The following is a 21,492-nucleotide window of genomic DNA, read 5'->3' on the forward strand; positions in this document are numbered from 1 at the left end:
TTATTTGCGATTAGCAAATTGCTAATCGCAAATAAGGAATAACTCGCCATTCATTCCTATGGGCCAAAAGACCCATAGGAATGAATGGGGAGTATTTCGTTTTGCGATTAGCAATTAGCTAATCGCAAATAAGATAGCGATTTGAAGGGTGCCAGGGGTGTCCAAAAGACACCCTGTAGCACCCCTCAAATGAAATTTTACACAGGTGTTGCACACACACATGTCCAAAGGACATGTGTGTGTGTAACATGCAACTCAGAAAAATGCATTTAAAAGCATTTTTCTGAGTTTTCGCAATTTACCACGAGGTCTGACCTCGCGGTAAATTGCGGCCAGAAATTGCGAATTCGCAAAACAAAATTGGATGATGAATTGCATTTCAGGAATCTCAAATAGAGATTCCTTAAATGTAATTCCTCGCAAAATTGCGAGATCGCAATTAGCGATTTTTGCATTTGGGATGATGAATCCCAAATGCAAAAATCGCACTCGCAAAGGGCCAGATTCCCAGAATCTGGCCCTTTGCGAGCCGATTTCGGCTTCATGAATAAGGCTGAAAATCTTGATGGGGAATAGAACGGGCCCTTGCTTAGTGTGTGTTATAAATAGAAAGAGATGCTGAAACGTTATTGCGATGATCATGATATCTGGGGGCAGAAAGTAACATTTCGATTCCGTAGATGGAACAAGCTTGGCTGGATAGGTCTTTGTATGTCCTCTAATTCGACACCAGAAACAAATTGCGCAGATAATAGAAAGTAGAAGAAAGTGTACTTTATGAACCATTCTCTCAACTGCACTAACTGAGACTATGTATTGTTGCAGAGGTAAAGTCATAAATCATTTTTTGCTCACCTAATAATTATTTCATTGTGAAAAGGTGTTACCTGCTCCACACAAATGACAAATCCTGGTAAATAAAATTAAGATCTGCTCACATTTATTATCTGAACTAGAACTCTTTAATGTGGTTGATATTGTACAGCTCGAAATTCAGTACTGGGGCAGAGGTATTCTCTGAGAAGGGTAACGTTGTAAACTCATGCAACATTATAACTTGGTGTGTATTTGCAGACTCCAGATGGGCAACATCCTTTTCTTCAATCCACGGTAAGCAGATACAAAACTGTGGGCAATTCCGCCGTTTCCACTGTTTTCTCACCCGCCCCATACTGAAACGCCCTGCAGAGCAAGAATTCCTCATTCACGCATGAGAAATGCACTGAACCATTAAAATTAAACATGAATAGAGGTAGGTCTTGAAATCAATAACTTGAGTAGATTCCTGGAAAACTCCTGGAAATAAATCTACACAAATATTAGTGTGTCATTTGTGAATGTACACATTTTTCAGATGAGGCGCTACGCATTTCTCTGCATAAATGTGTCAATGCTAATAAAAATACAGCTGTGGAGCCATACTGCATAAGTCTACTAATTCAAACTATGTAACTATAAAACATCTGTGTGATTATCACGAGTGGGTGAGAGTGATACTCCTTTATACAATATTTTCTGATTACTGGTACATTCTGTCTTGGGAATGCAACTGTAATATAAAAATAACACCATTTGCCACTTGTAAGACCGTGTAACATGAGAGAGGTGACCTCACTGCATTGAATTCTCCATCCATCCATTGCTACAGTTTAAGGGCTCCACTTTTTCCCATACCTGGCCTCACACGTGGGAAGAAGGAGTCCTGTCAGCAGCGACTGCAGTAATAGATTCACCATAGGGCATTGGCCAGCACCTTGTTGTCTGCTGGACCTGGCTCCCGCTGCCCCATAGCAGAAACTGTAGACTGTCAAGCTAACACACCCTACCTACCCAACTATTCCACTGATGCTCATCCACCCGCCTACACCCACCATAGTGGTGCTGGGACCATTTTTAGAGTGGGGTGCTGCCAATAATGTTATATCACTGAAGCCACAGGGACTGAGAAAGATCCAAGAGTTGCAAATGGGTCCTGACCATTCAGCAGGAGAGTGGTATGGGTGTGTGTGTGGTATGTATCTGGAGGATCATTTTGTAGCAACTGTGAGGTAGCACATTGTAATTTAAAGACACTACTATTGAAATGGGCACTAAATGTCATAGTCATGCAGTTTTATCTGTAAAAATATACAGCATAAAAATAAATGTGTGCGGAAATCAGGTCCCAGTGAATATTTATCATTCGCACATCACCAAGTAAAGTGTCTTAATTTGGCTCAATTCTATTAAAATCTTTGTTTCAATCAGACTTCAGAATTACAAAAAGTGCTTACTTTTTGGATTCCTTTTTGCTAAAATAATTTGAAATATGCATATTAGTTCCACCACCCACCCAACAGCTCTGCTACACCTGTCACAGATGCAATACGCGCATGCAAAAGAAAGGGGTAGTCTTCAATTGAGTGAAGAATGCACAGCCCCTACCCTGCCTTCAATGTATCCCAGCTAAAGCATGAGCAGTGCACCCAGCCCGTGCTTCCATTTGCCATTGCATTGTGGGGCTTGCAGTCCTTCATTTCAAATATAAAGACAGGGCTAGTTAAACTACGTCTGTCTAACGCGTGACAACTTGAAAGAAATATAGATAGTTGCAAACATGCACTTATATGAAATAATATATCTACAACTGGACATTTAGAAGGATATTGCAAGTCACATCAGAATTCCATGACCTTTTAAAAGAACTAAGCTTGTGACCTTAGGCCTTCGGTCCCAGAACTTCTTGCTGACTTGCTATATCCTAATAATGTTCAGTTGCGGTGCGTTATCATAGATATAATCAAGCAGCAACTATAATTTGTAGCTATAATATCAACTGCATTACTAAGTGGCTGTACACGCTATTTACCTCTAATAACTGCACAACACTAAACATACTATTTAACTGTAGCTAATTTAGACTCTTAAAAACTTGAATATGGAAAACGTTGCACCCATGTCTAAAAATGGCAGATGCTGGTTCAACGAGTATATAACTGTAATTATAGTTTCAGTTTCCCAGTTGGTTTAAAGAGAAGGAATGAAGCACATGATCACAGACGTGGAAGTGATCCTACTACAAGGCCCTCCGCAGTTTTGTGGTGTTATTGTCTTGTCAGAGACAGTCACATGAGATTCCTAGGCCATTTTCAGGCGCCCTCCCCCGCCCTCCTAAAATAGGCCGAGCACATGCTAGCTCAGCTGTCCAGTGGCCTGCGGCCTCAGCTGCTTGCTTTATTCCTGCTATGTAACACCCACCCACCCTCGCCCCATATTTCTGCCCTGACGCCTGCTGCTTAGAAACTCACACTGGGTCAGTGTTTGCTTTGTTGTTGTCACTCTTTATGTAATGCAGTCACTCCACCATAGGTCTTGTCTTTAACATTGCATTTGCTCCTGGTGAAGCATCTCCCAAATTGGATTTTGTTGCAGAATGTGGTTGGTTGGTTTCTTCACATATTTTTAGTTTTTATATATTTCTGTTGTTTTGTGCAGTATGCCACATACCTCAAAAATGTTTCGTGTCCCTGCATGTTTGATTTCAGTGCACGACTGCCAAACTGACAGCCGTTCTCAAAGAATACTCACTCTCCATCCCACCCTCTCAAACCTGAGCCCCTGCACACACCCACAAGCATCATGCCATAGCCGTGAAGAGTCGATAGGATCAAGCGGGGGTACTCACTGAAAACAACTCCAAGCTATTCACAGAATGAAACTTCTGGAGACAGACATAAAGAAACAAACATGAAAAGAGCCCAGCACAACAGCACCAGTAGTGAGACTCACCCCCTCCACCCACACCTTGCACCGCACTAAAGGGTGAGGTTGATTCAGTCTCCCGCCGTTTCTATCACAGGTTAGGTGGTGACATACAAACAGGCACAAGAGTGACTTTTAGGAAACAACCCCAACCCCTGCTTCTCCGGACGTATCATAACTATTGCCCCTCAGGTGCGCGGACGTACTCTAGGGATACTCCGGCTGCTACTCTCGGCTTCTTCTTTGCTATCCTCCTTCTGTGCCCACACTACCCCTGATCACAGGCAGCAGCAGGGGCAAATGTAAATAGGTTTCAGAGATCACTGTGTGGTGTCTGTAGTTTCTATTACCTGTCCTTCCCTTGCCACCCCAGCAGCAAACAGGAGGCAGAGTGGGACAAGAGATTAATGAAAGACCATGGGTGTCAGATGTCACTGCAACTAAATCTGGCATGTTGACAAATCGATGTCCATGGCAGGGACAAGTTCCTGTGAGGACGAGGACAAGGACGAGCTCAAAGAAGAGAGAATTTGGACCACGGAGACCCATGGACTGAGTAGACCAGTAGGAAATCCAGGCACATTGGAAAAGTTAATAGCCTTGGTCTAGGGGCTCGGGTACGGGCCAAAGTGAGATTTAAACCTTTCATACTGATACGCAAGGCAATCTATGTCAGAGGTCTACGTCTCTATCTGATGTTTGTGCTCAGAGTGAAGGTGCCCCTGGAAGCATCAAGAATCAAAGGAACCCAAGTTAGTGGTCGCTATCGGATGAAAACGCCAGCAGACTGTGCAACTTTTTTCCTATTTGTGTATATGAGACTATGAACCTTCTTTGATTGAATAGGAGAATTAACATTGGCCTATTCTAGTAACCTTGGGACTCAGCGCTCTGATGCACGTTCTGGGTAAATATAAAACTGTATAAACATCATAACACTAAACCTAAATCCTAACTATAATTTCTGGACTAAGAAGTAGGTCCTTCTTGAAAAAACGACCTCCTTCAGCTTTATTAATTTCACATTCTGTTTGCCAGGATGGCCCCTTAGCTGCCATGGCCTGTGGGTTGCGATAAACATGTATTTTTGACCATACTTATGCCTGTGTGCTTACTTACTATTGGTGACGAGGACTGAGGAGGACTCACAACCCCCAGATAACCTATGTTTGTTGTTGTTTACTATTCTGAGATCGTTTATCACTTCTCACCTATGATACCTTTGCTTCTTCAGGATCAGGGATCAATGTCAACTGCTCTCCAAATCAGTCCTGAAGAGCATCTAGGGTTAAGGTTTCTTCATTTAGATAGCCTGGAGTGTATGGCAGGGTATTTGAGCCGGCATTAGCGGTTTGCGGGTGCACACTGTACACACCTGGCGGCTGTGTCATAGTCAGGCAGTGTCTTCTTGGGATGCTTACGCTGCCTCTAGTCACCAAGCACCATATTTGCATCTGGTAGGGTTCAGGTGATTGACAGTGCACTTGTCAGTCACCACTGTTACGTCACTAAACTACGTTAGCCTCATCTCATTGCTGCCCTTTTCAACACTTACCTCAGAACCTTCTACGAGGAAAGGACATTATCTTTAATCTCAGCAGAAGGCTCAAGAATGAGGTGGTACAGCACACCCAGCATTGATATTTGTTTTGGATATATGTCTGCACAATTTTAGGGTGTAAATTAACATTGTGCTGCATTTATGCCTCTCAACTGTCTCTGAGATTTTCATACTCTGTGTTCGAATTTTTGCTATACTTTCAGATACAATTAAATTGTACAACGGAATCAGTTGCGCCACTTTCTTCATTTCTTCATGCACGATAAGAGACACCTTCAGTTTGAAAATACTGGTTTGTGCCTTCATGATTGGAGACAATAGATGGTTTCGATTTTCAACCCTGAAGAAAGAGGTGCATGCCAGAGCACTATTTGAGAGAAGAGAGACAGAAAATCTTTGAACACCTCTCTGAATTTTAATCACGGCATGGCAAAGAATTAGACGAGAATAAAGAAGCAATGAAGATATTTTTTTGGGGTGGCGTGGAACTCCATAGAGTTACTTAAAAACTATGTGATATTCGGTGGAGTTCCAAAAGTGGCAGAATTCTGGTCCGCCGCACTGCTCATACGATTTTTAGCACCAGGAACTTGTCCCATACTGTAAAATCAGTGCGAAAGGCACCAGATGGCGTGCCAGATGGATCACTTCTTTCTGCTGCTCGAATAGGTTTTCTACTTGAATGGCAGCTTTCACAAAACAAATGACAACTATCTCAACAGGAGTGGTAGCAACTTACCGCGACCGCCTGCTTTGAGAAATCTCACTGGAAGGCGGTCTTGCACTTGTTTTTTCTCGCTCGCCAGCTTACCATTGGCAAGCCGCGTTCAACAAAAACTCCACCAGCAGGTCCTGGAGTTTTTGCCAAAGTCCACGTTCCTAGAGGAGTCCGAAGTGGGCAAAACTCCACGAGTTACGCCGGCGGAGCAGAGTTTACCACCCACCCAATTTTAATGTCTACAAATTCTTCTAAAGAGAACAGCATTCTGGGGCACCTATAGACTCATAGATGACAGCTTTACTGATTCTTGATGCTTTATCTGAATTTAAGAATTTCACTTAACAATTAGTAGGAGACCAGCTATTTGTAAGGTGTTGAGACAAACATATGCAGGAGAATTTATTAATTTGAAAAAAATTCAAGCTTCCCAGGCATTGTGGAAGCTGTCGATGTTAACTGGGTTAAATGAACTACCACTAAAAAGCTGCACTGGCAGTATAATGTCTGACTTCCAGCAGAAAAACAAACTCACTGCGCTCAGGCATACTTAATGCCAAAATGGAAGGGATATAAATTAGGGGTGTGCAAAAATCGTGTAATTTGCTGTTCTATAGTTACAAGAAGCTTCAGATAAATTATGCACAATTACACATAATTACACAAAATTCAAATCCATCTTTTTGTGCTATATTTTACATTTTGAAAACTACAGGGTAGACAATGTTTGAATATGCAGAATATTTGAGATAAGACTCTTTATATTCAATCTAGATACTGAGTTATTGTAGTACATAGATTTATTACAGAAGCATCTCCTATATCAGTGATACTCAAAGTGCGGCCTGGGGACCGGTTGCGCCCCTCTTGACCTTTACAGGCAGCACCCCTGGTGAGCAGCAGCACGAGCTGCTGTTTAGTTGCTGAGAACTAAACTTCAGAATTTTTTTTAAATAAACGGCAAGCATTTATTAATCTGCAAATAAATGCTTGCCTGTTTATTTAACATTTCTTTAGACCTCCTTATACAATCCCTGACCCACCCAGAACCCTTACCGCTACCCTGCTGGCCCTCGGTCACATCACAGGCTGTACGTTGTGGCCCCTGGGCAAATGTTTGCGAGTATCCATGTCCTATATCAACAAGGATGTTATGTTCAAAAGTGGAAAAAAAAGCAAGACAACTGAATGTACATCCCTTTGTCGGCATGCAAACCTGTGGTTTTCTGAAAGCAACTGGTAGCAGGCTCAGGCTTGTTGCAGGTTTTGGAGGTGAAATCTGGTTCCAGTGTTCTAGTTGGTGTAAGCCTTCCATGTGGGAGTGAAAGTTGGGTAGCCCACGGTGTCCTGTTGATGCAGGTTGTACCTTAATCAGAGTTCATATAAAGGTCACTGCTGTCTATTGAAGAATGTTGTGGTACACAAGAAGTCACCGAGGTAACAGATTAGGGGTATTTCCCACTTTTAGGGTAAAGATAAGTAAAACCAAACACTTTGCCTTTTGGGAGGTGTGGGTTTCGAGGTCGATCACCACTTGCTTTTACCCACTGATATATATTTTAGTGCAAAATGGATTCTCGCATTTCACACCAAACACCCAAATCAATTTTCCATGCTGCACCATCATCTGGTGCTTCACCCAAAGAAAACCTGCTCCATGACCACCAACCATGTAAGGAAGTTGAAGTTCAATGAGTCAGAGGTGCAGGTACTTGATTGTTCATTTATTTCTTTGTCATCTTCAACTGTGTTTACGCATGCACAGGGATTGATGTTACAGGCACTGACAGGAGGGCTAGTCATGTATTCGCACCGCTGTGGCAGCCCTGTTTGGTTCATTATCAAGTGTGCTACTGGCGATTAATGAAGGGTGACATGTGTATGTATGTATGTCAACTTCCAGCATTGACAGTGTTGCAGGGCTAGCTGCTGATCTTCTTGATAGGCATGTCCACATGTGTTACAAGTGTGGCCTTCACAATTTTTCAAATTCATGATCGACCTGACCATTGTCACATGTACAGTGGCTGCCATCACCACATTATTCAGGTATGTTTCACCCTCCTTGGCCTCCATTTGTACGTGCAGATTGACATTTGGTCTTTATTGGTGATTGCTCAGTCGGCTTGCTGTAAACTGCATGTGTGGTGCTGACTGTATATACATGCAACAGTGGCTGCCATCGCTTTCCACTTGATCCCTATGTCAATCGTGTCAATGCCAGTGTTTCACCTATGTTTTTTGCAGATTCACATTGGACAACCACAATTCACAATCAAATTCTGCACGCTGTTAATGGACATGATAATTGATTGTTTTTGACCCATGAAATTTGATAGTATTGTTGTCCTTGCAGGGTTGTTGTCCTATTTGTCAGTGTTTTCCGGTTATACATAAAAAGCAAATGTCTTTATAGTTCATGATTTGGTCATGTTCTTATGCATTTTGATTGTGACAGCTAACCAGTGGAGCCTTGAAATGGCCACTACCAGTTTTCAGCAGGAAGAGGATATCAGTGATATTTCCTTCTGTACTTCTGCTGTCGCAGCAAATTCCAATAGCAGGCAATGCGTTTTCACATGTGATATCACTGTTCTTCTTCACATGGCAAATACAACTGGATGGAATTCTCAATGCCTTAAAGTCACATGCAAAAACCTTGTAACCAGGCACAGTGCAACTAATGAATGAAACCATATGATAATTTTACTCATCCCCACTGATAATTGGAGTCCAAGTCAATTAAATCTTACCATGAGGCAGGTACACAATGCATAAAATGTATGATATTCACACATACCATGAACTCTGATCAGGCATTAGGATGTATATCTACATACATAGCTCTGATCCACAGATACAATATATAGATATAGTCGATGAACTCTGACCCTGAGATACACCCTCATGCATACAGTGTACATAATCCATCCCTGCAGCAGGCTACATGTGAATATGGTGTTAATGATGGTTGGTGAGGGGTAGCAGCAGCTACCATTTTCTTGCTCTTTGGTACCCTTGTACTTGATACCCATGGTCCCAGGAATAATGCACACTGAGCCTTTCTCCAGTTGACACTTAGGCCCAGATTTACTAAGTCTTTGAATTGTCGATGCATCATGCGCAAAGATTCAAGGACAACACAAAGGCTACAGTAATATTTACAAAGCCACACAAGGGGCAATTTGCACTGCTTGGTGTGACTTTGAAAATAAATGTAATGCAAAGCATTGGCTTGTGCTGCATTATGTTATATTTGAGCTGTGAGGCGTTTCAAAGGGAGCATTGGCGTTCCTGTGCATCCACCCATGCATTTGACACAATTCCTGGTCTACAAAGGTTTGCAAACCTGGGATTGCGTCAAATTGGTATCCCTCCCAGAGGATGTTGTAACATACGGAAATATCTCTTATTTTCCTTCCTATTTCCACCATCTATGTGTGATGCTGATGCATTCTAAATCACACATTGAAATATCAAAACGCCTCTTTGGATTGCTTTTGTGCGGGAAGGTATTCTTTCCTGCAAAAAAACGATACTGCTTGTAACACAGGCACCCTTGAACTATGGTGCAAGACTGCCTGCATTGGTGTATGGCAGTACACAGAGTGCCAGCACACGGAGAGAGCAGAAATGCTGCATTTCATTGTAAATATGGAGCATTTCCGCTCTTTCTCTCTTTCGTGCAACTGTGAGGGAAATAATAGTAAATTGGCCCCTTATTGCTCTTCCCACAGCCCCTCAACAATAAATAGAAGGCTGTTGGGGGGTATAACAGCAAGGAAAGGGCCAACCTGGTGATGTCATCAGGGGTCAAAGGTTGAGTGAGTTCACTTTTTACACCCTTGGCATTTTGGTGACTCAAGGTCCATGAACTTAGAAACAAGCATGTATCACCTGGGTATAATAATACAAACTGAAATAGTGTCTGAGTTCCACCATCTCTCTTACTCACTTGTTGGCATCTCCGAAAAAGTCCAAGTTGAAGCCAATGTCCGGGGCAAATTTGTCGCTCTCCTTTTGGAACTTGGAGTCGATGGGCACCCTGCCCTTGTCTGCATCCCCTGCCTTTCTCTTGTGCTGCTGGTTGGGCCCGCTGTCCTTGTCGTGGGCTTCCAGGCTGAAGCCGTTGGTTTTTGGGGGTGAGTGTGTCGATACATCCGAATCGGAGTCGGAGTCCGACGCGTTGCTCATCTTTGCTGCTGAGTTTCACTCAGACCTTGGAAGAAGGTGGCTTCAGATCTACCACGGTTGACGTGACCTGGAGGGGGCCAAACAAAGAGAAGTTGGAGCCTCAATGTGTCCTGCTTATTCTTTTATTTTGATGTTTTATAAATCACTTTGTCATCAAACAATTACTTTGTAGCACTGCAATGTATAAACAAATAATGGTAATTATAAAAAATACAGTCTGAAAGATAAACTAGGATTTAAATCCAGGCATATTGTAAATGTGTGTGTGTGCGTGCATTGTTTGTGTGTGTGTGTGTGTGTGTGAGCACATGCACAGTTAGCATCATTTTTGTACTGAAAGGGTACCTTTGAACTACAAAATACTATGCTTAGAAAAACTTACAAACCTTTCCCACTTTGGATGTGTGCTGTACGGTGCAACACACATGCAAATTCAGAAAAATGTGAAGATAATAAACATTTAACCTCAAAGAGGCATTATGTTTTGGTGCAAGTCGTGTCTACAAATGTTAGCAGACCGGGCTTTGCATTATAAAACCGTGCATGGTTGCATGGGAACACCTACCCAACGCAAAGGAACACAAGCAGTTAGCACTGCTTTGCATTTTTTGGGGCTACTTTATAGTGCAAATAAAGTTTTGTGCTGGAAAGTTAATCCCAAATAAACATGTTGTACCTGTTTGAGTAGCTTTTGTGATGTAAACTAGGTACACTCAGGCAGATTTATGTTAACTGGCGTATCCCGAGGTATGCGCCAGTTAACATGCGCCACAGTGCGCTACAGCTGCGCCACCCATGGTGCGCCGCATTTATAATGCGGCGCACCATGGTGCAAAAACGGCACAGATGCGTGACGCATCTGTGCCGGCAATGTGTCGCATTGCTGGAGTTGCGTCGTAAGCGCGACGCAGCTCCAGCAAGGCTCGGGGGTGCCCATTTTAACACTGCTGCGTCAAGACCTACGCCTGCTTCAAGCAGGCGCAGGCTTTTGACGCAGCATTGGCTTAAAAGTGACTGAGTGAAATCTCATAGATTTCACTCAGCCACTTTTGCGAGGCGCACTTGCCCCGGAACGCCCACCCTGCGCCGGAACACCCACAAGCGGCGCAGGGCTTTACAACGTGACGCATCTGCCTAGATGCGTCACGTTGTAAATCGTTCGTAGGGATGCGCCACGTTTACGCTGCCTTGCGTGACGCAACAGCGGCATAAACGTGGCGCATGGGTCTCATAAATCTGCCCCAAAGTGTTAGTAACTCTGCTTCAGTGACATTTAAATTTCTGGCATAAAATGTTCTGTTTCAGGCTCTTCCAGTAGGCTTTTCTATGACAATCCAGCTCACATCTCCTTAGGGGCCTGAATATCCTGCCGGGTGATTAGCGCGCTATAAACATCCTAATACCATTACATAACTCTTCGGCTTCGCTTACAATCATAAGACAGATAAATGTCTTTCTGAAAATCCCACAGCCCTAGGCTGCAGGACCATTGATTCTTCAGCCTGTTGGAATTCCTCTCAATTAAAAGTTGAGTCGTTAATACACGAGAAGATGAAGGAAAATGTCGCCATGCGCTCCATAAGAGATTAGTCACAATTTGATAATTACATTACCACAACCAGTAATTGTGATATTGACACAATATTGTTTCAACTGGGGATGATGTGTGAATCCAAGGTTGATTTAGACTTTGGAGTACGGTAATTACTCCATCAGGGGAATGTACTCCAAATGCAAAGATGCCCACCACACCAGCAGACATCTCTTACATTGGCAGGAACTGTGGTCAGGGCAATTCCTGTCAATACACTGAAAGTGTGCCGTGCGGGTCCATCAACATGATGGCGCCGTACATCACACTTTCAATATCTTTTTTTATTTTCAAAAACAAAATCCCAGAGTGGGATTTTAATTTTGAAAAAAAAAAGCATAGCCACCCACACAGTGGAAGTTTTCTCCCATGGGATGGGGTCAATAAAATGTTTTTTACTTTCACTTGCTGCCACGTTTTGGATGGTGTGTGAAATTCATGACTGGCCATTTGTTCAGCCACTCTAAATGAGATGGGAAGACAAATGGCCGAACTTCCGACGGCCCTTCCTCACTGAAACAATTCTGGCCCTTATGGCTACTTCTGCCACTATTTAACTTAGTCTTCTTCCCCTCCACCAAATGGTACATACTACACAGTTAACTGATACGTACAGTGTGTGTGTGTGTTATTAAAGAGCAGTTTGTGATTGAAACAGAGTCCTAAAACGTTTTAGAGACATTTTGTTTCCCTGCGAACATATTAAACATGCCAGAACCATGCATGGTGACATGTATTTATAGTACTGCGAGTAGTAACTTATTGAAGTCTCGGGTCAGCCTAAAGTGAGATGAGACATTCTGATTAGGTGGCATCTAACTACTGTCACTCGACAAAGAGAACGTGTTGAGTGAACAAATTAACCATTATTCAAATAGCTTAAATGAACATATTTATAACAAATGTAATTCATACCATGGACCTTTAATAATCTACCCCTTCCCAAACATACACACAGCAACTTGGGCTGTTCTCGACTGTGGGTAAAATAATTCAGAACCCACAGACACCACATGGGGTTCTATTCTGGCTCCTACCCGTGGATGGACTGGGAACCAAAAGCAGCCCTGGAAAAGGTTGTCAGGCCAGCCCCCATCCAGCATGTAGAGAGCGAGCACAACAAGCAAGCATTGCCACTACAAAAAGGGCATGGGGAGTTCGGTACCAAGAAGGTTTTGGGGAAAAAAATTCAAGTCTGTGTTTTGACACATTTCCTTCTGATAGACCAGAGGGCGCCCAAGTACTTGGCCATAGCAAACACAATATGGTCTGACAAATCAGTTTTTAAGACTCTAAAAGCGGCCAAACACTTCTTGAATCCCAGATTCCTGCATAGGGGAACAATCCAGTACCTTCGGATCTCTCGGTAAGCTGGACAGAAGAAAAGGATGTGGAGCTCACTTTCATCCGAAATTCTGCATGCTGGACAGGTACTACTTGAATCATGACCCCATTTGGTTGTGAGAGTTCTGATAGGGAGTGATCCATGTCTCCACTGGAGGTATAGTTTCCTTTAAAAGGAGGGATAAATTTTATCCAAAGTTGGTTCCATGTTGTAATTCACCTTGTGGGACAAAAAGGAAGCTGTCAAGGACCCAAGATGTTGGTGGTTGAGTATCAGGAAAAGTTTGCTTTCTCGGTATGACCTGGCTAGATCCTTTTTAGAGAGGATATGGCACGTGTTCTGGGGGTCAGACCACATTGTTGAGAGACCCAGGGCCTCCAATTCTATTTTGATAGAATTGAGCCATTTAAATTTTCCAGCACCTGGAGTGGCAAGAACCTCCCGGAGTCCTTCCCTGTAACTGGCCAATTCTGGAGTTGTCCATATTCTACGCCAGAAGGCCAGTGGGCGTAGAGCCAGATCCTCATCAAGCGGGCATAGGCCTAGGTCCATCCTGAGGGGGACAAGGGGGGTGCTCGGTGGTAGCCCAACAAGGTTACGAATGAATTTATTTTCCACCTTCAGCAGCTTTGATGTTTTCTCATGGCCCCAAAGTTCAGATCCATAGATGACAGCCCCCTTGGCCTGGGATTTGTATATCTGTAATGGGGGGCCAATCGGCCTGATTGAGGATTTGTTACTTGCCAAGAGCTTCATTATGCCTCCCAAATGCTGTGTCAGTTTGAGTGCAGCTTTCTCCAGGTGTGAGCTCCAGGTGAATTTATCATTTAGTACAATTCCCAGGTATTCGAAGGTTTTTACTCTTTCCAGCTTGATATGTGCAATGCTTGGACTAAAGTGAAATTTCTGTGGGGGGTTGAGGACCATGAATTTCGTCTTGGTGGCGTTAATTTCTAATCCATGGGCCTCACAGAAGTCCACAAAGCCATCAAGGATTCGCTGGATGCCTTTTGCCGACTTAGATAGTAGCAGTGTGTCGTCGGCAAACATAATGGCTGGGACCCTCTCAGCAGCCAATTTTGGGGCGTCAGAATTTGGTACACCCGCTAAGTGGGAGATTACCCCGTTGACATAGAGGCAGAACATGGTTGGTGCGAGCACACAACCCTGCCTTACCCCCCTGCCAACGGGGAACCTCTCAGACAATTCCCCCATCCTGCCACATCTAACCTGGGCAAAATTAGTGGTGTGGAGGCGGATTATCATGTTCAAAAGACCTTCGGGGACCCCCAGTTTGTCAAGGACCTCCCACAGCTTGTTCCTCGGGACCAGGTCGAACGCTGCCCTCAGGTCCACAAATACAGTGTAGAGGCTGCCACCCTCCAACTGCACTGTTTTCCATTGTATGAGGACAAGACGAAAGACCTGGTCCACCGTGGAGACCTTCACCCTGAAGCCTGCTTGAAAGGGGCTAAGAATGTTGAAGTCCCTGATCCACTCATGCAAGCGATTTAACAAAAGCTTGGAAAAAAGTTTCTGGGATACATCAATTAGGCTTATTGGCCTATAGTTTGCAGGGAGGAGGGGGGACCCCTTTTTGAAAATTGGCACTATTTCGGCCCCTGGCCAGGTGGAAGGGATTGGCAGACCTTTCAAAATGGAATTGAATAATACCCCAAGATAGGGAGCCCAGACTTTAGGTTCATGCTTGTAAAGATCGCCTGGAAGCCTGTCTAGACCCGGCGCCTTACCTGCAGGCAGGGAGGAAATTGCCAGGGTGACTTCCTTTATGGTGAAACTATCCATGGTAATTACACTATTTTTTATGCTGAAACTCTCCATGGCAGTTACACTATTTTTGATTTTGGGGGACACTCCTGCAAGTTCACTTCTCCCACTGTCACTGCTATGTGGATGGTATAGATTTTTAAAATGCTCCTCCCCGACAGATGGTGCTATGTTGGCCTCAACTGCTGCAAGTGGTTCGGCCGAACCATGCCTAACAATTTGCCAAAAGGTCCGTGAGTCTCGGCAAGCGAGGGCAGCTGTGATTTTTGTCCAATTCTCCTCGTCCCAATCTTTTTTTGCAGTGTGGAGGGCAGATTTGTAGGCTACTCGTCTCTCCCTTATTGTGTTTAAAGTGTCTCGTGCTTTGAGTGATTCCAAGAGTAGGATTTTTGCTTCCCTGCAAGAGGCATTGAACCAAGTCGCTCTTCTCTGTTTGGGCTTGTGAGGCCTGGCAACTGGATTCAGTACCTCTGCAAGATTAGTGCATAAGTCCGAATGGATGTTACCAAGAACAGCCAATTGTGCCTGAGTATCCAAACTATCTGTGGTTTTGGTCTCGGATTCGCTGGCTGAATGGTTCATGCAGCACTCAACTTTTTCCAGGGCGGGGGCGACTAGTGCATAGAGTCTCTCAATGTTGTTGTGGTTTTCCAGCAATTTGGCCCATTTGATTCTGCGCCTATTGCTGGATAGCACAAGGTCGGGCTGTGATGGTGCATTAGTGTCAACCTTATCTGTTTGCCGGCCAGGGATCTCGAATTTTAGTGAGAGCAGATTATGATCACTATCGCATCTAGGGATGACTTTAAAGTCTTTCACCCTCCTCCAATCCCTGGTTGGAACCATTATATAATCAATCCGTGACTCATAGCCCGGTCTATTAAAGGTATTTTTTGGCGGGATATCACCCTCAGTCCGACCATTACACGCCCTCAGCGAGTGGCTGAGAGTAAGGGACATTATCTGAATGGCAAGAGGGGAACATGCCTTAGTCACTGGATCTGTCAGGGTAGGAATGTCCCATAGGTCATCCTCCTCGCTGGATATGCCCTCTAGGTAGTCAGGAAGTGGTTCGTATTGCTGATTGAAGTCTCTACCTATGATTAGAGGGGAAGAGAAATTTTGTGTGTCGAGGAACTGTGCTAAATCTTCCACTGGACCCGAAAATAAAACATAAACAGTCTAGATGTATTTAATACAGTCACTGATTTAGTGCATCATAGAACTAAATACAATGCATCAAGTATTGGTCTACAATGGGATAAATGTGATAACCATGAAGTAGCAGAATTGCTCAGAAACCTTGCATTAATCCCGGCTCCCATTTGACCACTGTGTGTGAGCCTACGCAATTACTTTTTTCGCAGTGCCTCCTTTTACTTCATCATCCATGAGAGCACCTTGAAATACACCAGTTCAAGTGCACACTGCACATAAGCAAAAGACCCTAATGTTTATCCATTTATAGTAATGGAAGGCCCTTGAATTGGGGCCAATAGAGAGCTTCCCTCTTGCTTCACTAATAGTATCCTCCTCAGGGCAATAGTGGTGGGGGCATGATTGTTCCTAAGTCCATGATTAGAATAGGTAACTTTCTACAATGTCCTCTCAATACAATGGTGTACTTTAATTTACTAAAGGGAAATACACTACAAATGTCACTGTATAAAGAAATGCACTGTTTTGAATTTTGAGATGGCTTTATCACATATGCACTAGACTTTCTGAGCCAAGCAACAGCTGACCCAACATAATTACCCCAACCCCCACCCCCCCACCTCCCTTTCACCCCCCAGCACAGAGGACAGTGCTGCTCATACAACCCTGCAGGAGATAGGGACCACACTTTAAAACTATTTATTTTGCATTGTTTATTATTAAAGCGCTGAACAGCTGTGGGCAGGAAAAGCAGACAGCCAATTCCCAGCAAAAGAAAACGCCCCCTACCAGCAGTCAAAAACCGCGCCCAACTTGCCAACTCACATAGATAACGCCTCATGACCAGCAGGGCATGTCCAGTCCGTTACTACCAAACCCATACATCAAATTCAGCACATCAGAGAATGGATACATGATTATGACAGAAAAAAGTAGGGTTATTATATGATTCCACATCATCAAACAATGACTTTGTAGCACTGGAACGTATAAACAAAAGAGGCCAAATATAAACTATACTGCCTGAAAAATTAACTAGGATTTAAATCCATGCATAGTGCAGATATGTGTGTGCAAATAGCATAGTTTTTTTACTGGAAGGGTAACTTTTCACTACGAAATACTATTCTTATACAAACATAACGACTTTACCGCTTTGGATTTGTGCTGTACAGTGCAGCATACAGGCAAATTCAGAAAAGTTTAAAGAGATTAAAACATTTCTCCTTTTTGATGCCAGCCTCACAGAGGCATTATGTTTCGGTGCAAAGCCCTGTCTACAAATGTTAGTAACTGAAAAGGTGGAAGGAGGGACAAGGAGTGGATATAGGTCCAGTGGCTTGTGCTCCCAAAAAGTAGATAAGTCACTAAGGAGAGTCACTGTCCCTGAGATAAGAGTTGGGAAAGGGTCATTTTAGAGAAATGGAAAATCTCAGAGAGACTTCTACTTGCTGCCCTCACACACTCCGAAGGATGTCATGCTTCATCATGGGGCGGTGCTACTCGTTGGGCCAGTGCTGCAATGCCCTACGGGTCCCCTGAAGGGTCAATTTGTCAGAGATCTTTTTGTGATTTAGCCCTGTGGTGTGTGCGGGTGAGTGTGCCGTGTTATGTGAGAGGTGACAATTAAAAACAAGCATTGGAAATGCAATAGGTCTCGCAGCATTAGAGTTAGTGCTTTTAGAATTGTTTAGGGGTTTTTTTGTAAATCTTTAGCATTTTTGTTTCCTGTAGCCAATGCTAAAGAATTAAAAAAAAAAGCCATAAACATTTCTAAAAGCTCTAACTCAAATGTACATTAATTACAAAAGTGAGAAAAAGGTCACATTTCCAGGATGTGTATAAATCTTTCACAAATTAGAGGTTTGGTTGTCAAAGGTGCATGGGATATTAATCGAGGACACCTCAATAGCAATCTTTGGAGCCATGCACACAATAACAAAAATAGTAGTTCTCCGTCTCTTCTCCAGCAACATCCTTCTGACCAAGAGAGTAGCTAGTGACTCAACCACCCATAAAGCACTTTGTGTTATATTTAAATGATATGGATGTGCTATATAAATGATTTAATACAATCCAGGTGGAAAATGGATGGTCGCTATGCACTCAACGTGTGTAGCCCCTTTAATCCAGTCAACTGCAGAATTGTATCTGAATGTAGAATTACAGTTCTGTAGACTATGGTTTCAAAGATTTGCACTATTCAGATTGGCACAGCAATGCAGAATAGAGAGCCCTGGCAGATGCTAGTTAAGCTTGTCCTGCACACTGTGTCAAGAAAACACATGCTTGCCCAGAAGTTCAGGCTGTGTGGGCCGAGTCCTTGAACTGGATCTTCAAAATTGACAATTAGTCCGTGCACCATTTATGTCTGATGGGTGATGGTGCCAAGGAAATGTTTTGACAAACAGACTGTAGCCTTCAGGTTTATTAAATTTGGAGATCTTTGTAGGTCACAGAATCGACTATAACACATCTGGTGAGGTTTGACATGAATTTCAAACCTGAGAAAAAGACTCCTGTTTCCAGAACGTGCATAATTTGTTCATGAGTTTAAATTCCCATTAATTTAAGATTATTACAAGAAAGTTCACTACCTGGGGGTGCCTTATACTATAGCTGTCTCCTTAAAGGCGACGAGGGAACTCCAATCTTTGTCGTCAATGGGGATTAAGAGAGGGAACCCCTAAACCTTGTGTTGGTGGGTGACTGTGGAGGGATAATTAACCTAAAATGAGGATGTAACTGTTCTGGAGCAGGTGGCAGGCAGGAGAGCAGGGAACCTCAGGCCCTAACAGGAGAGCCAGCTTGGAAGGAGAGTGTCTCAAATACTACAGGAGGGGAGGAAGGCTTGAACTCGGGGAGGGGTCTGTCAAGCTACTAGGGAGGGAGGGGCTCGTCTATCACTGAATCGTGAATCGTGAGGCTCACCTGGCCTTGGTGATCGATGTAATAGAAATACTCCCGGATCCGGGGCTCGGGGCTCTGACACATAGGTGAGTGGCCTGGAGCCGAAGCCCGCCCGGAGCAGGCGGAGGAGCCCGGCCCGAGGAGGGAGCCTCATCTCAGCCTCCAGAGCGGTCTCACACCGGGCAGAGGCATCTGCACCGAGACTACACTACCCAGAGGAAGCAGCCAGACACAGAAGAAGGACTACGAACGACACAGAAGAAGGACACTAAACGACACGGAAGAGTCAGACCTTAGATTAGAAGAAGGACTACAAACGACAGAGTGCCAGACATAGAGGAAAGACAACACCTCGGCGCCTTATTGTTAACAAGTGACGTGAAATGCATTTTAGGCGATTCTTCGAGGTCAGAATTAATCATGTGTTTTAATAACTCGATGGTGAGCAGTTTCTAAAGCGTGCAAGTACGAGGCGGGAGGGCAGTCTAACAAGATAAAAAGAGTAACAGTTTCTCATCCGCGAGTTCACGAGGAAGAGGCGAGTTGACAGGCACCAGACTGGCCGCGTGATCGGCCCGCCCCCCTCCAGCCGCCCCTGTGAAGCGGGACCACTAGGCTCGGGGTCAGGCAGGGGGGGCCGAAAGAAAGTAATAAAAACAAGGCGACACGGCGGGAGGGGGCGGAGCGGGTAAACAAAGACGGACATGCACGCGCCCGTGACTTTTAAGGTCAATGCGCATGCGCATAAGCTTAATGCGCATGCGCATTGACCTTAAAAGTCACGGGCACTGCAAGGAATCGCCACGATTCCTTGCAGTGTGGATAAAGAGTGGATAACTCGCAATACTCTCGCCTTGCTCGATGCGCATGCGCATCGACAGGCGAGACCTAATGACTAGAGGGCGTCGCATTTGGGGATGCAGGGCACGCAACGAAATTTGTTTTATTTATTTATATGTTTACTTACCTGTAAAGATTTATATTCCATAGATTACTACCCCCCACCTTGCCCCTCCCGACTTCACCGACCGGCAGGTAGTCCCACTACTGACAGCGGCTGCTGAGTAGGCTTTGTGGACCTCCAGGGGTCCCTGGGCTGGACCACAGGTTAAGAACCACAGGTTTGCACTATTTTCAAGCAGTCCTCCTATAACCTTGTGTGCGTTGTATCTAGTAATGTGACATCTATAATCATCATCCTTAATCATATAACTGACTAGTTCTTGACTTGCTCTGGCTCCCTATTTAACGTTTCCAATAAACACGCCCTTTGGGACCAGACATTATAATTTGGGAGAACTGAAGGGCAAGCTTCCAAACTCCACCCTGAGCTCATTGTGTGTCCCTCTCAATTCGACCTTTAGCTGCCACCATGAGGTGTCATGCATCTTTGATATGCACCTTTGTGAATTTGCTACCTTCGCCCTCTAAATTTTATGGTGATGCAATCCAAAAGACTGTTTTAACGGTAAAAGCCTATTATATTTAATTTCTCTAAAAGGTATACTTCATTGATTTGAACCTATACTGGGGTCACTTTATTCTCTGCGAGAAAGTGTGGTATCATCTGCACTTATCATTTTTAAATCATATTCAGAGTTTTAAAAATAGAGGGCCTCATTTATGAGGCTGTGTGTCACTTTTACGCTGCCGTGCGTCACTTTTTGTGACGCATCAGTGGTGTAAAAAATGCGCCTTGTTGCGCCATATTTACAAAGTGACGCATCTAGGTAGATGCGTCACTTTGTAAACCCCTGCGCCACATTATACCTGCGCCAGGTATAATGTATGCAAGGGGGGGCGTTTTGACGCAAGAAAGGGTCATGGAAGTGACGCCGTGAAATCTATAAGATTTCACTGCATCACTTTTAGGACACAAATGCGTCAATTTCTTATGCCTGCCTCACAGCAGGCGTAAGACTGACGCAGGCCCTTTCACATGGGGCTTGCCCCATGTGAAACGACACATTGCTGGAGTTGTGTCACTTTTGTGACACACTCCATCAATGCGTCACTTTTGCGCCTTACAGATACGTCAGCAATACTGACGTATCTGTAACTCCTTGCGCCATGATGCGTCATACTGTAAATATGACGCATCATTGGTGTCGCAAGGAGGGCGCAGAGAAAAGTGACGCATCACTGTTTTCATGCAGCGATGCATCACTTTTCATAATTGAGGACCAGAATGTGCACAAATGCATGAAAACAGCTTCTTTAGGAAACAAGCCATGAAAAGGAGTCAAGCCTGTTCACTGAAACATGATGGGTGCACCTGGCTATTCTTCACACCAGCTCTTAGACCTTTGTCTAAAGCACAAAAACTGAAGGGGCCTTTGACTGAATGTCTCGTTCACCAGTGCTCTGGGGCCTTGTCTGGATGAGGAGACAAAGAAGATGGCTGTGGTTAAGGCGGACTGCCCAGCAGGGACACACCTTCTGTCTCCATTATAATCTGAAACCACGCAGAATATATGACCCATTGT

The 21,492-nt window shown here is 44.1% G+C and overlaps 1 protein-coding gene across 2 annotated transcripts in view; it reads right to left on the minus strand.

Moving 5' to 3' along the window:
• The window catches only part of LOC147730265 (transient receptor potential cation channel subfamily V member 1-like), a 189,825-nt gene that overhangs the window by 107,231 nt on the left and 61,102 nt on the right, over nucleotides 1–21,492 (minus strand). For both annotated transcript variants that reach the window (XM_086955034.1, XM_086955036.1), the window contains exon 2: nucleotides 9,976–10,281. In XM_086955034.1, the coding sequence (XP_086811160.1) occupies nucleotides 9,976–10,214 (239 nt within the window). In that variant the 5' untranslated portion in view covers nucleotides 10,215–10,281. The remainder of the gene's footprint in view (nucleotides 1–9,975; nucleotides 10,282–21,492) is intronic.

The sequence above is a fragment of the Lissotriton vulgaris genome, chromosome 2_1 (genome assembly GCF_964263255.1).
Source record: "Lissotriton vulgaris chromosome 2_1, aLisVul1.2, whole genome shotgun sequence".
In the NCBI taxonomy this organism is placed as follows: domain Eukaryota; kingdom Metazoa; phylum Chordata; class Amphibia; order Caudata; family Salamandridae; genus Lissotriton; species Lissotriton vulgaris.